The following is a 22,312-nucleotide window of genomic DNA, read 5'->3' as shown; positions in this document are numbered from 1 at the left end:
GTCTCATTGGTGAAACAATGGCAAGAGACTGCTATTTGTTGTTACTTACACTACTGCTTTCTTTGATAATGATCAACAAGAACCAAACAATACACTGCGTATGATAGAACATGTTCTGAACGAGAGTTAGGCGAAAATTTATCTCCGTCTGAAAATCTTTGCGGCCGCTTCTTTAGTACATGAAATTCTGCACAGAAATTCGAGTCATCTTAGATTTAAAAATCTAATCAGTTGCCGTGCTTCATTTCTGACTGTATCACTATTAGGCATAAGAATAATACGAATATAAACATGACACGATACGTATATTCTTCCGCGTTTGCTGTTGTCTCACTCTAGTTTCGTAGTTTATTAGGCAGACAGGATTTAAATGAGATAGCAGCAAACACGAAAGAAAAATGGCAAAATGTTTATATTCGTATTATTCTTATGGTGAAGAGAATACTGCATGTGATTCACATTTCATAAGGTTCCTATTAGCAACCATCTCTTCTCACAGGTAGGAAAAAATTCAGAACGTAGAGTTGGCCATATTGACAAACATCCTAAACAGTCTTGCCAGTCGGATTTTCGTAGTACACTGAAATTCTGCTACATTCGAAGATAAACAATACGGAATTTGTATTTACTTCGTTGGATAATGTATGTAAATACAGTGGCCGAAACTCGGGGTGGAGAAAAAAGCTCGTCTTCCACATTTTTTTTTAATTTATTTACTGACGCAGAGTTTTGGCGCCAGTATTTATCTTTGTGCCTACAAAGGATGCCTGTGTAGCGCTACATATATTCGACGGCAGAAGTTAGTTGTAGTGGCACCTACCAACATTTTTCAGAACTTCCGCTTGCTTTGCACTCGATTCTAAGCCGCAGGCGGTTTTTTGGATTAGAAAAACCGGAAAAAAAGTGCGGCTCAGATTCGAGTAAATACGGTAGTTCTTCCTACTGTACTTCCTGAACAGCTGTTTGGACAGGCAGCCACAACATTTGTATGAGTTCTTCACCATTTCCCTGTTGAGTTTTAGTGGAGCTAGTATTTCATGGACAATAAAGACATGTCAAATATGATCCATGCTAACATTTAAAGATTTCAGAAAAGGCTGTAGTAAAGTGGTAAATGCAGGAGTGTAAACATAAAATCTACACTTACAGATGAAGACTATTGCTTGGTCATAATTGTGAACCATGTTATAGTGACACATAATGGTATGGCCCTCATGGCTGTCGGATGGACTGCTCTTTCTGGACAGACAATGTAGTGTACTGAATGCTTCTTTCAGAAAATGTTATCATCTGTAAGAGTAGTTTTTATGTTTACACTCCTGCATTTATGTTTACACTCCTGCATATACCACTTTACTACAGCCTTTTCTGAAATCTTTAAATGTTAGCATGGATCATATTTGACATGTCTTTATTGTCCATGAAATACTAGCTTCACTAAAACTCAACACAAAAATGGTGAAAAACTCATACAAATGTTGTGGCTGCCTGTCCAAACAGCTGTTCAGGAAGTACTGCTGAACAGCTCATTTTCTGTCTCAGGTATGTCCAAGATTAGTCTCCATCTCCAGAGAAACCAAAGAGTTCATTCATTGTTGACTGTGTTGCTGCAGAACCTCCATAAAAATAACATTTTGAATGAATAACCAGCACCTAACTTCTTATATTATGTTGTCCAGCGGAAGAACTTAATAGATCAAGTTAGAAAATGGTACCTAAAAATCAGTTGTATTAAGACAAAAATAATACATAAACAGCATATCAAATGGAAACAATACGAACTAACAATAAAGTCACAGAAGTATTTGATGATTATTTACATTTCAACTACTAGACAGACAACTAAAGAAATAAACAGAAAAATAAAAATGGTCTAGGGTCTTCAGAATCAAGCTTCTGATGCACCACAAAATAAAAGTTTGCAATCAGTGTGTATTATCAGTTTTGACTAATGGCAATGACACATGGAAATTTCATACAATAACCATTCAAAAATGAGTGTTATTCAGTACTCAGGTTTGAGGCAAATGATGGGAATTAATAGAAGACACAGAAAAATAAAAAACTGGATCAGAGAACAGACATAGAAACCATAAAAACAACTCTAATGAAAATTAATAGGCAGTGGAAAGAAATGCAACTAGGCGAATGGAAGGTAGGTGGGTCAAAGAAGTTTTTGATTGATTTCAAGAGCTAAGGAAAGTCAGAGAGAACCTATTGGAAGATAGGGATATAATGTTTGAAAACATGCAGAACCAACATGAATGTGCACAGCTAAAGACCAAAATGTGTGGAAAAGTGTAGTGGAGATCTTTATCCAGAAAGCTGATGTATCATGTAACTGGCAAGAGTTTTATTTTTAATTTATTACACTGCAAACAGAGTGTTTACTTCTTTTTTAACACTTTGTTTAAATATTAATATTTTATCCAATAACTGAATATGATACTCTACTTGAAAGAAACTACTATAACTGAAAACTTTGACAGTTACAATATGCTAACAGGAAAACCCGAACACTGATACAGTTCCAAACATATATAACTTTATTTGGGACTTTAAGGAAGGTTACCATCTTCGATTACTAGCCCAGATTTTAATTTTTTGTTGGTGATCTGGGAGGTAAGTGAACCAACAAGTAGAAATTACTCTTTTGCATTTATTATTTCTTAGGATACTGCACACTTTCAGCAAATCATTTCCAAAGCAAGTCTTGTCTGAGTTCATTTATTGACTCTTTCTACTTCTGATACGAATTCAAATGCTACTGCAAAATGAAAGGCTAGCTACATTTTTGTACCTCTCTCTGTGACATAAACTTGTCTATTATTCTCCAGACACAATTTGAGCTGTCAGGATAATTTGCAACTGAATATAGTTTCAAAACAATTATTATTTGATTAATTGATAACCTAGTAGTGTTCCCATTCTCTGACCATGACTCCGTATCTCTAAATTATGCAAGTAAAATTCCCCTCAATAGGAGCAATGCAAACAGACCTGTCCCAACAGTTGTGATTACCAGACCCGTAACCGAGGATAAAATTAACACATTTCGTAATTCCCTTGCTGACAGAGACTGGTTTGGCCATTGTAGTGTTGATGGACATTACACATCAAGTAATGACCTGCCAGCCAAAATAATATTTGATAGATTTTTTAATGCATTCTTGACCCTATTTAACCATAGTATTCCCATAAAGAAAATCAAAATAATGGACAGCAGCCACAAATCCAGATCTCAAAACAGAGAAAATATATGGTACACCAAACAGCTGACAGATCTAAAGAAACAAGTTTTGTTACTGTACAACATATACAATAGTATGAAGTCTGACTGTGCCAAATCAGCCTATGTGAATGCAGGAATGAATACAAAAAAGCCATCCTGCAAGCCAAAAAAACCTACAATGCCAACAGCATACATAATTCCACCAATAAATGCAAAACCGCTTGGAAAGTAATTAACAGTGCTGCCACAGATAATAAAAAACAAAAAGTTAATATCCCACCACAAACACTCAATGAGTTTTTTTATTAATTCAGTGAAAGAAATAGGAGATGCAATTATCAAACCAGACATTAGTCCATCAGAGTTACTCTCCCAAAATTGGGGTAGACAGTCACTAAATACAAGCATGCTAACCTTCTCCGAAGTATCGCCTAGATATGTACAAGGGGTCATAAAACAACTGAAATCATCTGATAGCTTAGATATATATGGCATATCAAGCAACCTGCTAAAAAAAGTGTGTGATTGCATTCTGTACCCTTTAACCCATTGCATAAACAAGTGCTTACTTGAGGGATATTTTCCTGATGAGTTAAAACTGTCTAGGATCATCCCAGTATACAAAAAGGGAGATAAAGACTCTCCATCTAGTTACAGGTCTATTTCAATAGTACCCGCATTCTCCAAGGTAATAGAATGCATCATGTACCAACAATTATCATCTCACTTTGAGAATCTAGGAATAATTAATGCTACACAATACGGGTTTAGGAAGAATCTGTGGACCACTGATGCAATCAACACGGTAGTCAGTTACATCCTCAAAGTTTTTGAGAACAAAGGCTTTGCTCAGGTCTCATTCTGTGACCTAAGCAAGGCCTTCGACTGTGTTGCGCGCACGCCACTACTAGAGAAACTAGAATTCTACGGCATCAAAGGAAACAGTCTCAGACTATTAAAAGCTTATCTCAACAACTGTGAACAGGTAGTTTGTGTTGGTAAGGAAATGTCAAACATAGAAAATGTTAAAGTAGGTGTGCCTCAGGGATCTGTACTGGGGCCCTTCCTGTTTCTGATAATGATCAATGACCTCCCCTCGTTTATTAGATCCACCACTGTATTGTATGCAGATGATACGACTTTTCTTCATAGCAGTAACAATCTTAATGATCTTAAAACCTGTGCCGAAAATACGCTCACTCATGCAGCATATTGGTTCAGAGGAAATGGTTTCCTGCTAAATGAAAATAAAACTCAGCAGATAATCTTCACTTTAAGAGACAAGCCACTATCTGATGACCCTAGTTCTGTTAAATTCCTGGGAGCTTATTTAGACGAAAAGTTATCTTGGGGCCAACATGTAAACTATATTAGTAGTAAGCTATCTAAGTAATTTATTTATTGAGACAACTCAGAAATTGTGTACCTGAAACATACATCAGATCATCTTATTTTCTATTTTTCCAAAGCATAATATCCTATGGCATTATCTTGTGGGGTAACTGTAGTCATATACACTCCTGGAAATGGAAAAAAGAACACATTGACACCGGTGTGTCAGACCCACCATACTTGCTCCGGACACTGCGAGAGGGCTGTACAAGCAATGATCACACGCACGGCACAGCGGACACACCAGGAACTGCGGTGTTGGCCGTCGAATGGCGCTAGCTGCGCAGCATTTGTGCACCGCCGCCGTCAGTGTCAGCCAGTTTGCTGTGGCATACGGAGCTCCATCACAGTCTTTAACACTGGTAGCATGCCGCGACAGCGTGGACGTGAACCATATGTGCAGTTGGCGGACTTTGAGCGAGGGCGTATAGTGGGCATGCGGGAGGCCGGGTGGACGTACCGCCGAATTGTTCAACACGTGGGGCGTGAGGTCTCCACAGTACATCGATGCTGTCGCCAGTGGTCGGCGGAAGGTGCACGTGCCCGTCGACCTGGGACCGGACCGCAGCGACGCACGGATGCACGCCAAGACCGTAGGATCCTACGCAGTGCCGTAGGGGACCGCACTGCCACTTCCCAGCAAATTAGGGACACTGTTGCTCCTGGGGTATCGGCGAGGACCATTCGCAACCGTCTCCATGAAGCTGGGCTACGGTCCCGCACACCGTTAGGCCGTCTTCCGCTCACGCCCCAACATCGTGCAGCCCGCCTCCAGTGGTGTCGCGACAGGCGTGAATGGAGGGACGAATGGAGATGTGTCGTCTTCAGCGATGAGAGTCGCTTCTGCCTTGGTGCCAATGATGGTCGTATGCGTGTTTGGCGCCGTGCAGGTGAGCGCCACAATCAGGACTGCATATGACCGAGGCACACAGGGCCAACACCCGGCATCATGGTGTGGGGAGCGATCTCCTACACTGGCCGTACACCACTGGTGATCGTCGAGGGGACACTGAATAGTGCACGGTACATCCAAACCGTCATTGAACCCATCGTTCTACCATTCCTAGACCGGCAAGGGAACTTGCTGTTCCAACAGGACAATGCACGTCCGCATGTATCCCGTGCCACCCAACGTGCTCTAGAAGGTGTAAGTCAACTACCCTGGCCAGCAAGATCTCCGGATCTGTCCCCCATTGAGCATGTTTGGGACTGGATGAAGCGTCGTCTCACGCGGTCTGCACGTCCAGCACGAACGCTGGTCCAACTGAGGCGCCAGGTGGAAATGGCATGGCAAGCCATTCCACAGGACTACATCCAGCATCTCTACGATCGTCTCCATGGGAGAATAGCAGCCTGCATTGCTGCGAAAGGTGGATATACACTGTACTAGTGCCGACATTGTGCATGCTCTGTTGCCTGTGTCTATGTGCCTGTGGTTCTGTCAGTGTGATCATGTGATGTATCTGACCCCAGGAATGTGTCAATAAAGTTTCCCCTTCCTGGGACAATGAATTCACGGTGTTCTTATTTCAATTTCCAGGAGTGTACATGACATCCTATTATTGCAGAAGAAAGCCATTAGGATAATTACAAATTCTTCACATAAGGCTCACTGCAAACCCTTATTTACTAAACAAAAAATTATGACAGTAATAAACCTCTATATATACAATGTCTTAATCTTTACGAAGAAGACCCTACAAGATGTGAAACGTAGAGAAAATGTACATTGTTACAACACAAGAAGCATCAAACACATATACACACCTTACCACAGACTATCAAAATCAATAAATAGCTATGAAGTCACAGGGCACAAACTATTTAATAAGCTGCCACATGCTATACAGGATCTTCCTGAACATACATTCAAAGATAGACTGCATGAATGGTTTACTGCCCACCCGTTCTATGATATCAATGAATTCTTCAACTGTAAAATGCAGTAATCCAACAGATGCCCCACTATACATTTATTGTAATATAAGCTAAAATATTTCAGTAGTCAATACCTCATCACACTGTATTATAAATTGTAACTTCATTTGACGTTTTCAATTGCTGTAATGGCCTAAAGACAATAAAATCTTTATTATTATTATTATTATTATTATTATTATTAGTCTAACTTTCCAAATGAGCTGAAATGAATAAAAGCAAGCGACAGTTCATGACTCTTGTGTCAATAATTTAGTGCAGTAATGTGCTGCTAAAGCTTACTGTAAAGCTACAAAGATACACTTAAGAAACAAAAATAATGTTTTCTTACCATGAGGACGACTGTTCCTCTTCTTTGCTCCTGGGCGTTCTTTCTCAGGACGTACTGCTGGATCAGAAAGGGTTGGAGCCAGATATTTGCGACCTGAGCCACTACCAACGCTGTCTGACCTCGGGATAACAACACGGTGCCCACGATGTCTAGCACCTTCTGGTTCCTAAAACAACACAAGTATAATATAAAATAATTATACAGTATCATGAATGTTGTGGTTCACATCAACAACTGAGTGTAAAAACATTGTGTACTGCCTCAAAACATTTTTCTCATTTTATGACTTTACTAATGAGCAATGAAATTAGAGATAGTTGTCTTTTCTAATGATACACTATCTTTTTTAGAATCTTCAAACAGTTCATTACTCATCTAACATATGAGTGCTCTCCTAGACATGTTGATCCAACTAGTATAAATGACTCTAAATTTGTTGAAGATGTGAATGACTTATTCTTTAGATTTTTCTCTTTTTGCATTAAACACAGAAAGTAGATTTCAAAAATGCAAGAATCATGTTTGATTTTTGGAGCACTGCTTTTGGCCATACTCGCTATTCCCATGTACTATCTTCTTAGAAACAGACAACCACAATTATCAACTCTATTTATTTTAATAAACATATTAAGCACCAGGTTGGCAGCCCTGCAGCCAGGTGACTAGCATGAGTGTTGGTGTTCTTCATTTTAGATTATAATAACATTTAGTTTAGTACCGATTATGTGGTAAATACATACATCAAAAAAAGTTTTGCATCACCCTGGATCCCAAAACTCCTGAATATAGACGCTGATTGTGAATATTGTATCACAGACACAGTCCCGTTGACTGTTTAGAGATGTCACTAAACCCGCCAAAAGATGTAAAACACCATGCACAAGCAGTGCCTATTAGACGGAGGGGGTCCGACAGCTGATCAGTTCCAGTCATTCCACCAGGAAGGAGGTACACGGCTCCTGTTGTCTGAAGTTCAACCATGCCTAGACTGTCGATATCACAGTTCGATTGCGTCCACATTGTTACTTTGTGCCAGGAAGGGCTCTCAACAAGGGAAGTGCCCAGGCATCTCGAAGTGGACCAAAGCGATGTTGTTCAGACATGGACGAGGTACAGAGACAGGAAATGTCAATGACATGCTTTGTTCAGGCTGCCCAAGAGCTACTGCTGCAGTGGCTGACCGCTACCTACAGATTATGGTTTGAAGGAACCCTCACAGCAATGCCATCATGTTGAATAATGCTTTTCGTGCAGCCACAAGCCATCGTATTATGACTCAAACTGTGCGCAATAGGCTGCATGATGCACAACTTCACTCCTGATGTCCATGGCGAGGTCCATCTTTGGAACCACAACACCTTGAAGCATGTTACAGATGGGCCCAACAACATGACGAATGGACCGCTTAGGATTGGCATCACATTCTCTTCACTGATGAGTGTTCCATTTGCCTTCAACCAGACAATCGTAAGAGACATGTTTGGAGGCAACCCGGTCTGGCAAAATACCTTAGACACACTGTCCAGTGAGTGCAGGAAGGAGGAGGTTCCCTGATGTTTTGGGGTGGCATTATGTTGGGCTGACATATGCTGCTGGGGGTCATGGAAAGTGTCATAACAGCTGTACGATATGTGAATGCCGTCCTCTGAAGTGTCTTGATGAACTTGTGGGTAGTATGCCATGACAAATACAGGCATGCATCAATACAAGAGGATGTGCTACTGGGTATTAGAGGTACCGGTGTGTACAGCAATCTGGACGACAAGCACCTCTGAAGGTCTCGCTGTATGGCGGCCCAACATGCAATGTGTGGTTTTCATGAGCAATAAAAAGGGTGGTAATGATGTTTATGTTGATCCCTGTTCCAATTTTCTGTACAGGTTTTGGAACTCTCGGTACTGAGGTGATGCAAAACTGTTTTTGATATGTGTAGGTGCATTAATGTGTTTTTAAGTGTACCATTAAAGGTTTCACTTTTCTTTACATAATATAGCAGAAAATGTGAAAAGGTTGTAGTCGGGTTATAGTCTTTTTATGTTTTGCCACTGCAAATCTATAGAATTTCATTTCATTGTTCTTTACTCTCTCCAGCAATTTAACTGTAGTGTATCTCTTCATTATTTAACTCACATTTCCGGAAAGTAGCATAAATCTTAAGTTGTTGTTTCAGAAACTTTGTACTGTTGTTTTTGTTTACATTCAGTTGCGTTTAGGCCAAATTTGTGGAATCATAATTTTGTGTATATCTGTAATTAACTGATTTATTCTTAATAAACTATTATGTTTATCATGAGTGAAAAGTACTTGACTTGCCATAGAATTGTTAGGTTGGGGCTTTGGTGTGACGGGTGTTGTAGTTTTTTCCATGTGGGTGACTGTAGTGGCGTGGGAATAGGGGAAGTAAATGAGACTCATCGGTGGCTTTGTAGCATATGTAGTAGAGATAGGAAGATACTAGAACAGGGGAGATCTTGACAGGTTAAGGAGGGAGAAGGGTAAAGAACGGTGGGAAGTGGCAACAAGCAATAGGAGGAACAGACCTATAAATTTGTCCGACAGCTTCGTGGTGAATGTGGAAAATAGATTTGACCTGTTGGTTCAGTTAGAAGCTGGTGAGCCTCAAGCAGCTGTACGTGTAGACAGGGTACAACAAACTTTCAGTGGCAAATTGAAAAGTAAGTATGTAGGGAAATCAGTAAATAGAAAGAAAGTGTTGTTGTTAGGTAGTTCCCATAAAAGAGGTGTTGGCCAACTTTTGCAGGATGAACTAGGATCAGAATACTCGTCACCAAAATTTTTTAAAACATAGTGCTGGTCTGGAGCAGGTGACAGAGGATTTAGGGTCACTCTGCAAATATTTCACTAAGGAAGGCCCTGTGGTTGTAGTGGGTGGGCCAGGTAACAGTACTGACCGAGGTCCTGGGTACAGTATAGAGTGTGACCTGGCAAAGATTGCATCAGCATTGAAGCAGACTAGTGTTGAGTTTGTATCCATTCTTAGGTGCCATGACCAACTTCATTTGAACTCTTCTGTCAGGAGAGTTAATTTGGAGTTCTCTCAATAGGTGTGATTATACTAGGCATGGCCTTCACCTCAACAGGAAAGGGAAAGGTAAACTGGCTGGAAAAATAGCAGGAATCTTAAAAGGGGGGAGGCACTGTCATGAGTAATAAAATAACACTGATTCAGAAAAGACCCTTTTTTAGGGTAGGGAGGACAGAAAGAAACCAAGTTTTAAGAGAGGTTAGGATTGAGGCAAACCTTCAGTTTGAGCAAGAAACCAAAAAACTTAATTATAGCTTATTACATCAGCATAAACAGCTGTTGGTTAAGAATTTTCAGCAATCAGAAATTTCAACTCTACCCTATTTTAACTCAGTCAATGTGAAATGTCAACTATCTTATTCAAGGACTGAGAAATAAAATTAATGAATTAATTATCTGCATAGATGAATTAGAGTCCACAAACCCAGCTGACATAATCTGCCTATCTGAACATCATGTGACCACTGGTATAGAATTTCACTTATTACAGGATTTAGTTTAGCATCTCTCTTTTGTAGAGCAGAAATGGAGAAAGGAGGAGTTGCCACATCCATCAGGAACTGTCATAAATTTAAGAATATAGACATTCATAAATTTTGCCTAGAACAGCATATGGAAGCATGTGCAACAGAACTAGATTTTCACAAAAAATCCTTCTTAATATTAAGTGTATATCGAGCAACTGCATAGACTTTAATCTGTTCGTAAACCACCTTGAAGCTGTACTGGCCCATTTAACAACCCAAAACAAAGAAATATAGTTTGCTAGTGTCTTCAATGTAGATTTCCTTAAAGATTCTCCCAGTAAGAACTTATTTGAGTTAGTAACACTATCATTCAATTTAATTCCCACTGTAAAGTTCCCTACTAAGGTAGCCAATTGCTTACAAACAGACATTGATAATATCTTTATAGAAAAATCCAATGAACAAAATTATATTACAAAACCAATAGTCAATGACCTCTCAGACCATGACATGCAGTTCCTTCTGTTAAATGTTAATACTGAACAGGATATAAAATCTGTTATATCTGAAATCAAGAGGGTAATCAATAAGCCAAAGATTGATTATTTTAGGACACTCCTCAGAGATATTCACTGGAGTGATGTTAACAGTGCTCATGGCATAAATGAAAAATATAACACTTTTGTTAATAAACTGCTTACCTTATTTGAACACTGTTTTCCCCCAAAACTAACCAAGGTTAGAGCAGAGTCTACAAAGAAGCCATGGATTACTCAAGGAATCTTGTAAAACAAAAAGAAAACTGTATCTGTCAATCTGAAACAGTTCTGATGTTGGTGCTATAGCACATTACAAGAAACACTGCAAAATATTAAAGACTGTAATATGGACATCAAAGCAAATATATTACAAGGAAAAGATAGTCATATCAGATAACAAAATAAAGGGAATATGGGATATAGCAAAGGAGGAGACCGGTAGAACCAGACATGAAGGGAGGCAAATAGCATTAAGAGTACACGATACATTGGTGACAGATGGGTATAGTTTTACAGAACTTTTTAACAAACATTTTATAACTGTTACTGAAACTATAGGGTTGTCAGGTTCTGTAGATGCTGCCATGGGATACCTCAGACCAGACATTTCAAGTAACTTTCATAATATGAATTTGACCTTCACTACCCCAGCAGAAGTAATGTCCATCATAAAATCTTTAAAATCAAAGACATCTAGTGGGTATGATGAAATATCAACAAAGTTAATTAAAGAATGTGATTCTGAGTTAAGTAACATATTAAGCTATCTGTGTAACCAGTCATTTATCAGTGGAATATTTCTCGAATGGTTGAAATTTGCTGAAATTTAAAAAGGGAGATAAAGAAATAGCACCAAACTTCTGTCCAACTTTACTTTTGCCAGCATTCTCAAAAAGTTTAGAAAAGGTAATGTACAATTGGCTATATAACCATCTTATCACAAATAACATACTGTCAAACTCACAGTTCGGATTTCTGAAGGTTCTGATACTGAGAGGCTATCGACACTTACAGTGAAAATGTGCGTAATTCATTAGAAAAAAAACTGCAGGCAACTGGTTTGCTTTGTGATCTGCCAAAGGCATTTGACTGTGTAAATCACAATATCCTTTTAAGTAAATTAGAATATTATGGTGTAAGAGGAAATGCTGCAAACTGGCTTAAATCTTATATCTCTGGCAGGATGTTATCAGGAAAGAGACATGTATTGAGGTATCAAGGCATCATCCAACTGGGAACTAATTACATGTGGGGTCCCACAAGGTTCCACCTTAGGGGCCTTACTTTTTCTTGTGTATATCAACGACCTTTCATCATTAACATTACCAGATGCCAAGTTTGCTTTGTTTGCCAATGATACAAACATTGCAATAAATAACAAATCAACTGTAGTCTTAGAAAGATCAGCTAATAAAATATTTGTGGACATTAACCACTGATTCCTAGCCAATTCTTTGTCACTAAAGATTGAAGAAACATACTACATGCAGTTCAGAACATGTAAGAAGTGTCCCATGAGTATATGCTTAACATATGTTTATTTTTTTAATTTATTTATTGTATTTTTTTTGCATGGAGACACCAACTGGTGTCTTTTGCAAACGTAAATATATATATATATATATATAAAAAAATAGAGGGAAACATTCCATGTGGGAAAAATATATCTAAAAAGAAAGATGATGAGACTTACCAAACAAAAGTCTCATCATCTTTCTTTCTTTCTTTATATATATATATATATATATATATAAAGAAAGATGATGAGACTTACCAAACAAAAGCGCTGGCAGGTCGATAGACACACAAACAAACACAAATATACACACAAAATTCAAGCTTTCGCAACAAGCTGTTGCCTCATCAGGAAAGAGGGAAGGAGAGGGAAAGACGAAAGGATGTGGGTTTTAAGGGAGAGGGTAAGGAGTCATTCCAGTCCCGGGAGCGGAAAGACTTACCTTAGGGGGAAAAAAGGACAGGTATACACTCGCACACACACACATATCCATCCACACATATACAGACACAAGCAGACATCTTTAAAGACAAAGAGTTTGGGCAGAGATGTCAGTCGAGGCAGAAGTGCAGAGGCAAAGATGTTGTTGAATGACAGGTGAGGTATGAGTGGCGGCAACTTGAAATTAGCGGAGATTGAGGCCTGGTGGATAACGGGAAGAGAGGATATATTGAAGTGCAAGTTCCCATCTCCTGAGTTCGGATAGGTTGGTGTTAGTGGGAAGTATCCAGATAACCCGGACGGTGTAACACTGTGCCAAGATGTGCTGGCCGTGCACCAAGGCATGTTTAGCCACAGGGTGATCCTCATTACCAACAAACACTGTCTGCCTGTGTCCTTTCATGCGAATGGACAGTTTGTTGCTGGTCATTCCCACATAGAACGCTTCACAGTGTAGGCAGGTCAGTTGGTAAATCACGTGGGTGCTTTCACACGTGGCTCTGCCTTTGATCGTATACACCTTCCGGGTTACAGGACTGGAATAGGTGGTAGTGGGAGGGTGCATGGGACAGGTTTTACACTGGGGGCGGTTACAGGGGTAGGAGCCAGAGGGTAGGGAAGGTGGTTTGGGGATTTCATAGGGGTGAACTAAGAGGTTACGAAGGTTAGGTGGACGGCGGAAAGACACTCTTGGTGGAGTGGGGAGGATTTCATGAAGGATGTATCTCATTTCAGGGCAGGATTTGAGGAAGTCGTATCCCTGCTGGAGAGCCACATTCAGAATCTGATCCAGTCCCGGAAAGTATCCTGTCACAAGTAGGGCACTTTTGGGGTTCTTCTGTGGAAGGTTCCGGGTTTGAGGAGATGAGGAAGTGGCTCTGGTTATTTGCTTCTGTACCAGGTCGGGAGGGTAGTTACGGGATGCAAAAGCTGTTTTCAGGTTGTTGGTGTAATGGTTCAAGGATTCCGGACTGGAGCAGATTCGTTTGCCACGAAGACCTAGGCTGTAGGGAAGGGACCGTTTGATGTGGAATGGGTGGCAGCTGTCATAATGGAGGTACTGTTGCTTATTGGTGGGTTTGATGTGGACAGACGTGTGAAGCTGGCCATTGGACAGGTGGAGGTCAACGTCAAGGAAAGTGGCATGGGATTTAGAGTAGGACCAGGTGAATCTGATGGAACCAAAGGAGTTGAGGTTGGAGAGGAAATTCTGGAGTTCATCTTCACTGTGAGTCCAGATCATGAAAATGTCATCAATAAATCTGTACCAAACTTTGGGTTGGCAGGCCTGGGTAACCAAGAAAGCTTCCTCTAAGCGACCCATGAATAGGTTGGCGTACGAGGGGGCCATCCTGGTACCCATGGCTGTGCCCTTTAATTGTTGGTATGTCTGGCCTTCAAAAGTGAAGAAGTTGTGGGTCAGGATGAAGCTGGCTAAGGTAATGAGGAAAGAGGTTTTAGGTAGGGTGGCAGGTCATCGGCGTGAAAGGAAGTGCTCCATCACAGCGAGGCCCTGGACATGCGGAATATTTGTGTATAAGGAAGTGGCATCAATGGTAACAAGGATGGTTTCCGGGGGTAACAGACTGGGTAGGGATTCCAGGCGTTCGAGAAAGTGGTTGGTGTCTTTGATGAAGGATGGGAGACTGCATGTAATGGGTTGAAGGTGTTGATCTACGTAGGCAGAGATGCGTTCTGTAGGGGCTTGGTAACCAGCTACAATGGGACGGTTGGGATGATTGGGTTTGTGAATTTTGGGAAGAAGGTAGAAGGTAGGGGTGCGGGGTGTTGGTGGGGTCAGGAGGTTGATGGAGTCAGGTGAAAGGTTTTGTAGGGGACCTAAGGTTCTGAGGATTCCTTGAAGCTCTGCCTGGACATCAGGAATGGGATTACCTTGGCAAACTTTGTAAGTAGTGTTGTCTGAAAGCTGACGCAGTCCCTCAGCCACATACTCCCAACGCCAACCTATTCATGGGTCGCTTAGAGGAAGCTTTCTTGGTTACCCAGGCCTGCCAACCCAAAGTTTGGTACAGATTTATTGATGACATTTTCATGATCTAGACTCACAGTGAAGAAGAACTCCAGAATTTCCTCTCCAACCTCAACTCCTTTGGTTCCATCAGATTCACCTGGTCCTACTCTAAATCCCATGCCACTTTCCTTGACACTGACCTCCACCTGTCCAATGGCCAGCTTCACACGTCCGTCCACATCAAACCCACCAATAAGCAACAGTACCTCCATTATGACAGCTGCCACCCATTCCACATCAAACGGTTCCTTCCCTACAGCCTAGGTCTTCGTGGCAAACGAATCTGCTCCAGTCCGGAATCCTTGAACCATTACACCAACAACCTGAAAACAGCTTTTGCATCCCGTAACTACCCTCCCGACCTGGTACAGAAGCAAATAACCAGAGCCACTTCCTCATCTCCTCAAACCCGGAACCTTCCACAGAAGAACCCCAAAAGTGCCCCACTTGTGACAGGATACTTTCCGGGACTGGATCAGATTCTGAATGTGGCTCTCCAGCAGGGATACGACTTCCTCAAATCCTGCCCTGAAATGAGATACATCCTTCATGAAATCCTCCCCACTCCACCAAGAGTGTCTTTCCGCCGTCCACCTAACCTTCGTAACCTCTTAGTTCACCCCTATGAAATCCCCAAACCACCTTCCCTACCCTCTGGCTCCTACCCCTGTAACCGCCCCCAGTGTAAAACCCGTCCCATGCACCCTCCCACCACCACCTATTCCAGTCCTGTAACCCGGAAGGTGTATACGATCAAAGGCAGAGCCACATGTGAAAGCACCCACGTGATTTACCAACTGACCTGCCTACACTGTGAAGCGTTCTATGTGGGAATGACCAGCAACAAACTGTCCATTCGCATGAAAGGACACAGGCAGACAGTGTTTGTTGGTAATGAGGATCACCCTGTGGCTAAACATGCCTTGGTGCACGGCCAGCACATCTTGGCACAGTGTTACACCGTCCGGGTTATCTGGATACTTCCCACTAACACCAACCTGACATCTCTGCCCAAACTCTTTGCCTTTACAAATGTCTGCCTGTGTCTGTGTATATGCGGATGGATATGTGTGTGTGTGCGAGTGTATACCTGTCCTTTTTTCCTCCTAAGGTAAGTCTTTCCGCTCCCGGGATTGGAATGACTCCTTACCCTCTCCCTTAAAACCCAAATCCTTTTGTCTTTCCCTCTCCTTCCCTCTTTCCTGACGAGGCAACCGTTGGTTGCGAAAGCTAGAATTTTGTGTGTATGTTTGTGTTTGTTTGTGTGTCTATCGACCTGCCAGCGCTTTTGTTCGGTAAGTCTCATCATCTTTCTTTTTAAATATATTTTTCCCACGTGGAATGTTTCCCTCTATATTATATATATATATATATATATATATATATATATATATATATATATATATATATATATATATATATATATATACAATAATTTATTTTAGTTTAATATTAATATTCACTTAAAGAGTATAAACACTTGTCAATCAAGAAATGTTTCAGTTTCACTTTGAATAAGTTCCCTTTGTGGCAGCTTATAGAGCTCGGCAATCTGTTGTACCATATTTGACCACTAATGCATGGACTATGGTCTGTTGTTTTTAATTTTGTTCTTTGTCTGTAGTAGCAGTCTTCATTTCTTGTATTATAGGCATGCATATCAGAGCACTTCGTTTCTTTGTTTTGATGTGTCACAAAAAATATAATTAATTTGTAAAGATACAGTGAGTAGGCTGTGAGGTATTTATGATGAACAAAGATTTCCCTGCATGAATCTCTATACCCTAATCCATGGATAATTCTGATTGCTCTTTTCCATAGGGTTAATATTCTGTTCATATGTATGTCGGCAGCACAACCCCATATCTGTATCCCGTAATTAATCTGTGCAAAAATGGTTCCATAATAAATTGTTTTTAATGTCTGATGTGGAACTACTTTTGATAACTGGCTGATTAGATGTAATGAACTGCTGATTTTATTGCATAAAAATTTGATATGGTTTACCCATCTTAGATTTTCATCTAGGTGAATATCTAGAAATCTGCAGCCTTCTGTGTCCACTACTTCAATTCCACCTAAGTTACTGATAGAGGTTTAGTGTGAGTTTGTAAGTTTAAATGGCAATAAATGAGATTTACTGATATTAACTTTCAAACCTTGATCTTGGAAATACACTCCTGGAAATGGAAAAAAGAACACATTGACACCAGTGTGTCAGACCCACCATACTTGCTCCGGACACTGCGAGAGGGCTGTACAAGCAATGATCACACGCACGGCACAGCGGACACACCAGGAAGCGCGGTGTTGGCCGTCAAATGGCGCTAGCTGCGCAGCATTTGTGCACCGCCGCCGTCAGTGTCAGCCAGTTTGCCGTGGCATACAGAGCTCCATCGCAGTCTATAACACTGGTAGCATGCCGCGGCAGCGTGGACGTGAACCGTATGTGCAGTTGACGGACTTTGAGCGAGGGCGTATAATGGGCATGCGGGAGGCCGGGTGGATGTACCGCCGAATTGCTCAACACGTGGGGCGTGAGGTCTCCACAGTACATCGATGTTGTCGCCAGTGGTCGGCGGAAGGTGCACGTGCCCGTCGACCTGGGACCGGACCGCAGCGACGCACGGATGCACGCCAAGACCGTAGGATCCTACGCAGTGCCGTAGGGGACTGCACCGCCACTTCCCAGCAAATTACGGACACTGTTGCTCCTGGGGTATCGGCGAGGACCATTCGCAACCGTCTCCATGAAGCTGGGCTGCGGTCCCGCACACCGTTAGGCCGTCTTCCGCTCATGCCCCAACATCGTGCAGCCCGCCTCCAGTGGTGTCGCGACAGGCGTGAATGGAGGGACGAATGGAGACGTGTCGTCTTCAGTGATGAGAGTCGCTTCTGCCTTGGTGCCAATGATGGTCGTATGCGTGTTTGGCGCCGTGCAGGTGAGCGCCACAATCAGGACTGCATACGACCAAGGCACACAGGGCCAACACCCGGCATCATGGTGTGGGGAGCGATCTCCTACACTGGCCGTACACCACTGGTGATCGTCGAGGGGACACTGAATAGTGCACGGTACATCCAAACCGTCATCGAACCCATCGTTCAACCATTCCTAGACCGGCAAGGGAACTTGCTGTTCCAACAGGACAATGCACGTCCGCATGTATCCCGTGCCACCCAACGTGCTCTAGAAGGTGTAAGTCAACTACCCTGGCCAGCAAGATCTCTGGATCTGTCCCCCATTGAGCATGTTTGGGACTGGATGAAGCGTCGTCTCACGCGGTCTGCACGTCCAGCACGAACGCTGGTCCAACTGAGGCGCCAGGTGGAAATGGCATGGCAAGCCATTCCACAGGACTACATCCAGCATCTCTACGATCGTCTCCATGGGAGAATAGCAGCCTGCATTGCTGCGAAAGGTGGATATACACTGTACTAGTGCCAACATGGTGCATGCTCTGTTGCCTGTGTCTATGTGCCTGTGGTTCTGTCAGTGTGATCATGTGATGTATCTGACCCCAGGAATGTGTCAATAAAGTTTCCCCTTCCTGGGACAATGAATTCACGGTGTTCTTGTTTCAATTTCCAGGAGTGTAAGTAGTTATTTGCTGTAGTCCCTCACTTGCTACCAACGTTAACTCATCATTTTGTTTACCAAGAAGTAACAGCGAGGTATTGTCTACATAGGTTACCAATTGGGAGTTGAAAGGTTGCTCTATATCATTTATGTACACTAGGAAAAGGAAAGGGCCCAAAATTGAGCCCTGGGGTACACCTTGTGTGACTGTCTCATATTTGGACTGGAAATTAATGATCTGATTATTGATTTTGTAAGTCAGCTTTGTACACTGCATGCGGTTAAATAAATATGTAGCCAGCAATTGCATGGATGCAGCATTTACATTGTATGACTCAAGTTTACTTAAAAGTAACTCATGGTTTACTGAGTCAAAGGCTTTAGTAAGGTCTAGAAATATGCCAGCTGTTTGCATTCCTTGATCAAGGGCACCATACGTTTTGTGAAGAAATTCCGTAATTGCTGTGATAGTTCTATGATCTTTTCCGAATCTGTGTTGTGTCTCTGTTAGGAACTTATTTTTCAAGAAATAGTCACTAAGTTGTGTCAGCAGCACAACTTCAAATACTTTGCTGAAGGCAGGTATTAATGATATGGGCCTGAAATTTGAAACCTCTTCCTTGGATCCTTTTTTATGCACTGGTTTAACTGTGCTCCATTTCAATACATTTGGAAATGTATGTTCTCTGATACTGCAGTTTACCAGGTGGGTGATTATTTTAACTAATTCCTTATTGTTGTTGTTGTTGTGGTCTTCAGTCCTGATACTGGTTTGATGCAGCTCTCCATGCTACTCTATCCTGTGCAAGCTTCTTCATCTCCCAGTACCTACTGCAACCTACATCTTTCTGAATCTGCTTAGCGTATTCATCTCTTGGTCTCCCCCTACGATTTTTACCCTCCACGCTGCCCTCCAATACTAAATTGGTGATCCCTTGATGCCTCAGAACATGTCCTACCAACCGATCCCTTCTTCTGGTCAAGTTGTGCCACAAACTTCTCTTCTCCCCAATCCTATTCAATACTTCCTCATTAGTTATGTGATCTACCCATCTAATCTTCAGCATTCTTCTGTAGCACCACATTTCGAAAGCTTCTATTCTCTTCTTGTCCAAACTATTTACCGTCCATGTTTCACTTCCACACATGGCTACACTCCGTACAAATACTTTCAGAAATGACTTCCTGACACTTAAATCTATACTCGATGTTAACAAATTTCTCTTCTTCAGAAACGCTTTCCTTGCCATTGCCAGTCTACATTTTATATCCTCTCTACTTTGACCATCATTAATTATTTTGCTCCCCAAATAGCGAAACTCCTTTACTACTTTAAGTGTCTCATTTCCTAATCTAATACCCTCAACATCACCAGACTTAATTCGACTACATTCCATTATCCTCGTTTTGCTTTTGTTGATGTTCATCTTATATCCTCCCTTCAAGACACTATCCATTCCGTTCAACTGCTCTTCCAAGTCCTTGCTGTCTCTGACAGAATTACAATGTCATCGGCGAACCCAACGTTTTTATTTCTTCTCCATGGATTTTAATACCTACTCCGAATTTTTCTTTTGTTTCCTTTACTGCTTGCTCAATATACAGATTAAATAGCATCGGGGAGAGGCTACAACCCTGTCTTACTCCCTTTCCAACCACTGCTTCTCTTTCATGCCCCTTGACTCTTATAACTGCCATCTGGTTTCTATACAAATTGTAAATCGCCTTTCGCTCCCTGTATTTTACCCGTCACCTTTAGAATTTGAAAGAGAGTATTCCAGTTAACATTGTCAAAAGCTTTCTCTAAGTCTACAAATGCTAGGAACGTAGGTTTGCCTTTCCTTAATCTTTCTTCTAAGATAAGTCGTAAGGTCAGTATTGCCTCACGTGTTCCAGTATTTCTACGGAATCCAAACTGATCTTCCCCGAGGTCGGCTTCTACTAGTTTTTTCCATTCGTCTGTAAAGAATACGTGTTAGTATTTTGCAGCTGTGGCTTATTAAACTGATTGTTCGGTAATTTTCACATCTGTCCACACCTGCTTTCTTTGGGATTGGAATTATTAGATTCTTCTTGAAGTCTGAGGGTATTTCGCCTGTTTCATACATCTTGCTCACCAGATGGTAGAGTTTTGTCAGGACTGGCTCTCCCAAGGCCGTCAGTAGTTCCAATGGAATGTTGTCTACTCCGGGGGCCTTGTTTCGACTCAGGTCTTTCAGTGCTCGGTCAAACTCTTCACGCAGTATCGTATCTCCCATTTCATCTTCATCTACATCCTCTTCCATTTCCATAATACTGTCATCAAGTGCATCGCCCTTGTATAGACCCTCTATATACTCCTTCCACCTTTCTGCTTTCCCTTCTTTGCTTAGAACTGGGTTTCCATCTGAGCTCTTGATGTTCATACAAGTGGTTCTCTTATCTCCAAAGGTCTCTTTAATTTTCCTGTAGGCAGTATCTATCTTACCCCTAGTGAGATAAGCCTCCACATCCTTACATTTGTCCTCTAGCCATGCCTGCTTAGCCATTTTGCACTTCCTGTCGATCTCATTTTTGAGACGTTTGTATTCCTTTTTGCCTGCTTCACTTACTGCATTTTTATATTTTCTCCTTTCATCAATTAAATTCAATATTTCTTCTGTTACCCAAGGATTTCTACTAGCCCTCTTCTTTTTACCTACTTGATCCTCTGCTGCCTTCACTACTTCATCCCTCAAAGCTACCCATTCTACTTCTACTGTATTTCTTTCCCCCATTCCTGTCAATTGTTCCCTTATGCTCTCCCTGAAACTCTCTACAACCTCTGGTTCTTTCAGTTTATCCAGGTCCCATCTCCTTAAATTCCCACCTTTTTGCAGTTTCTTCAGTTTTAATCTACAGGCCATAACCAATAAATTGTGGTCAGAGTCCACATGTGCCCCTGGAAATGTCTTACAATTTAAAACCTGGTTCCTAAATCTCTGTCTTACCATTATATAATTTATCTGATACCTTTTAGTATCTCCAGGGTTCTTCCATGTATACAACCTTCTATCATGATTCTTAAACCAAGTGTTAGCTATGATTAAGTTGTGTTCTGTGCAAAATTCTACCAGGCGGCTTCCTCTTTCATTTCTTAGCCCCAATCCATATTCACCTACTATGTTTCTTTCTCTCCCTTTTCCTACTCTCGAATTCCAGTCACCCATGACTATTAAATTTTCGTCTCCCTTCACTGTCTGAATAATTTCTTTTATTTCATCATACATTTCTTCAATTTCTTCGTCATCTGCAGAGCTAGTTGGCATATAAACTTGTACTACTGTAGTAGGTGTGGGCTTCGTATCTATCTTGGCCACAATAATGCGTTCACTATGCTGTTTGTAGTAGCTTACCCACATTCCTATTCCTTATTACATTTTTTAATCACGATACTACTCAAACCATCCCATCCAGATGAGAACTTATTCTTTAGGTTATTTATTATCCTGCCTATTTCTTTTTCGCTTACTTGTTTGAATTCAAAAGGTGGCTCTTCAAAGGGGCAGAGCTTTACCTCACTACTCACAACTGTGTTATTAATTGGACTAACAGCTGCAGATATATGTGGACAAACATATAGAAGAAGTGGACAGTGTTAAATTCTTGGGATTACAGCTTGATAATAAATTCAACTGGGAGGAGCACACCCCAGAAATGCTGAAGCGTCTAAACAAATCTCTATGCTTAATTTCACTCTATAATGTCATGTGGGATTATTTTTGGGGTAATTCATCAAGCCAAGCTAAAGTTTTCCAAGCACTAAAATGTGCAATAAGA

General features: G+C 41.4%; 1 protein-coding gene across 1 annotated transcript in view; it reads right to left on the bottom strand.

Moving 5' to 3' along the window:
- Positions 1–22,312, bottom strand: part of LOC126089086 (sodium leak channel NALCN) — a 390,881-nt gene that overhangs the window by 25,145 nt on the left and 343,424 nt on the right. The window contains exon 31 of the mRNA XM_049906884.1: positions 6,894–7,059. Coding sequence (XP_049762841.1) covers positions 6,894–7,059 — 166 coding nt within the window. The remainder of the gene's footprint in view (positions 1–6,893; positions 7,060–22,312) is intronic.

This window comes from Schistocerca cancellata, chromosome 1 (genome assembly GCF_023864275.1).
Source record: "Schistocerca cancellata isolate TAMUIC-IGC-003103 chromosome 1, iqSchCanc2.1, whole genome shotgun sequence".
Classification (NCBI taxonomy): Eukaryota; Metazoa; Arthropoda; class Insecta; order Orthoptera; family Acrididae; genus Schistocerca; species Schistocerca cancellata.
Note: the sequence above shows the minus strand (reverse complement) of the source record. Positions and strands in the feature narration are given on the sequence as shown.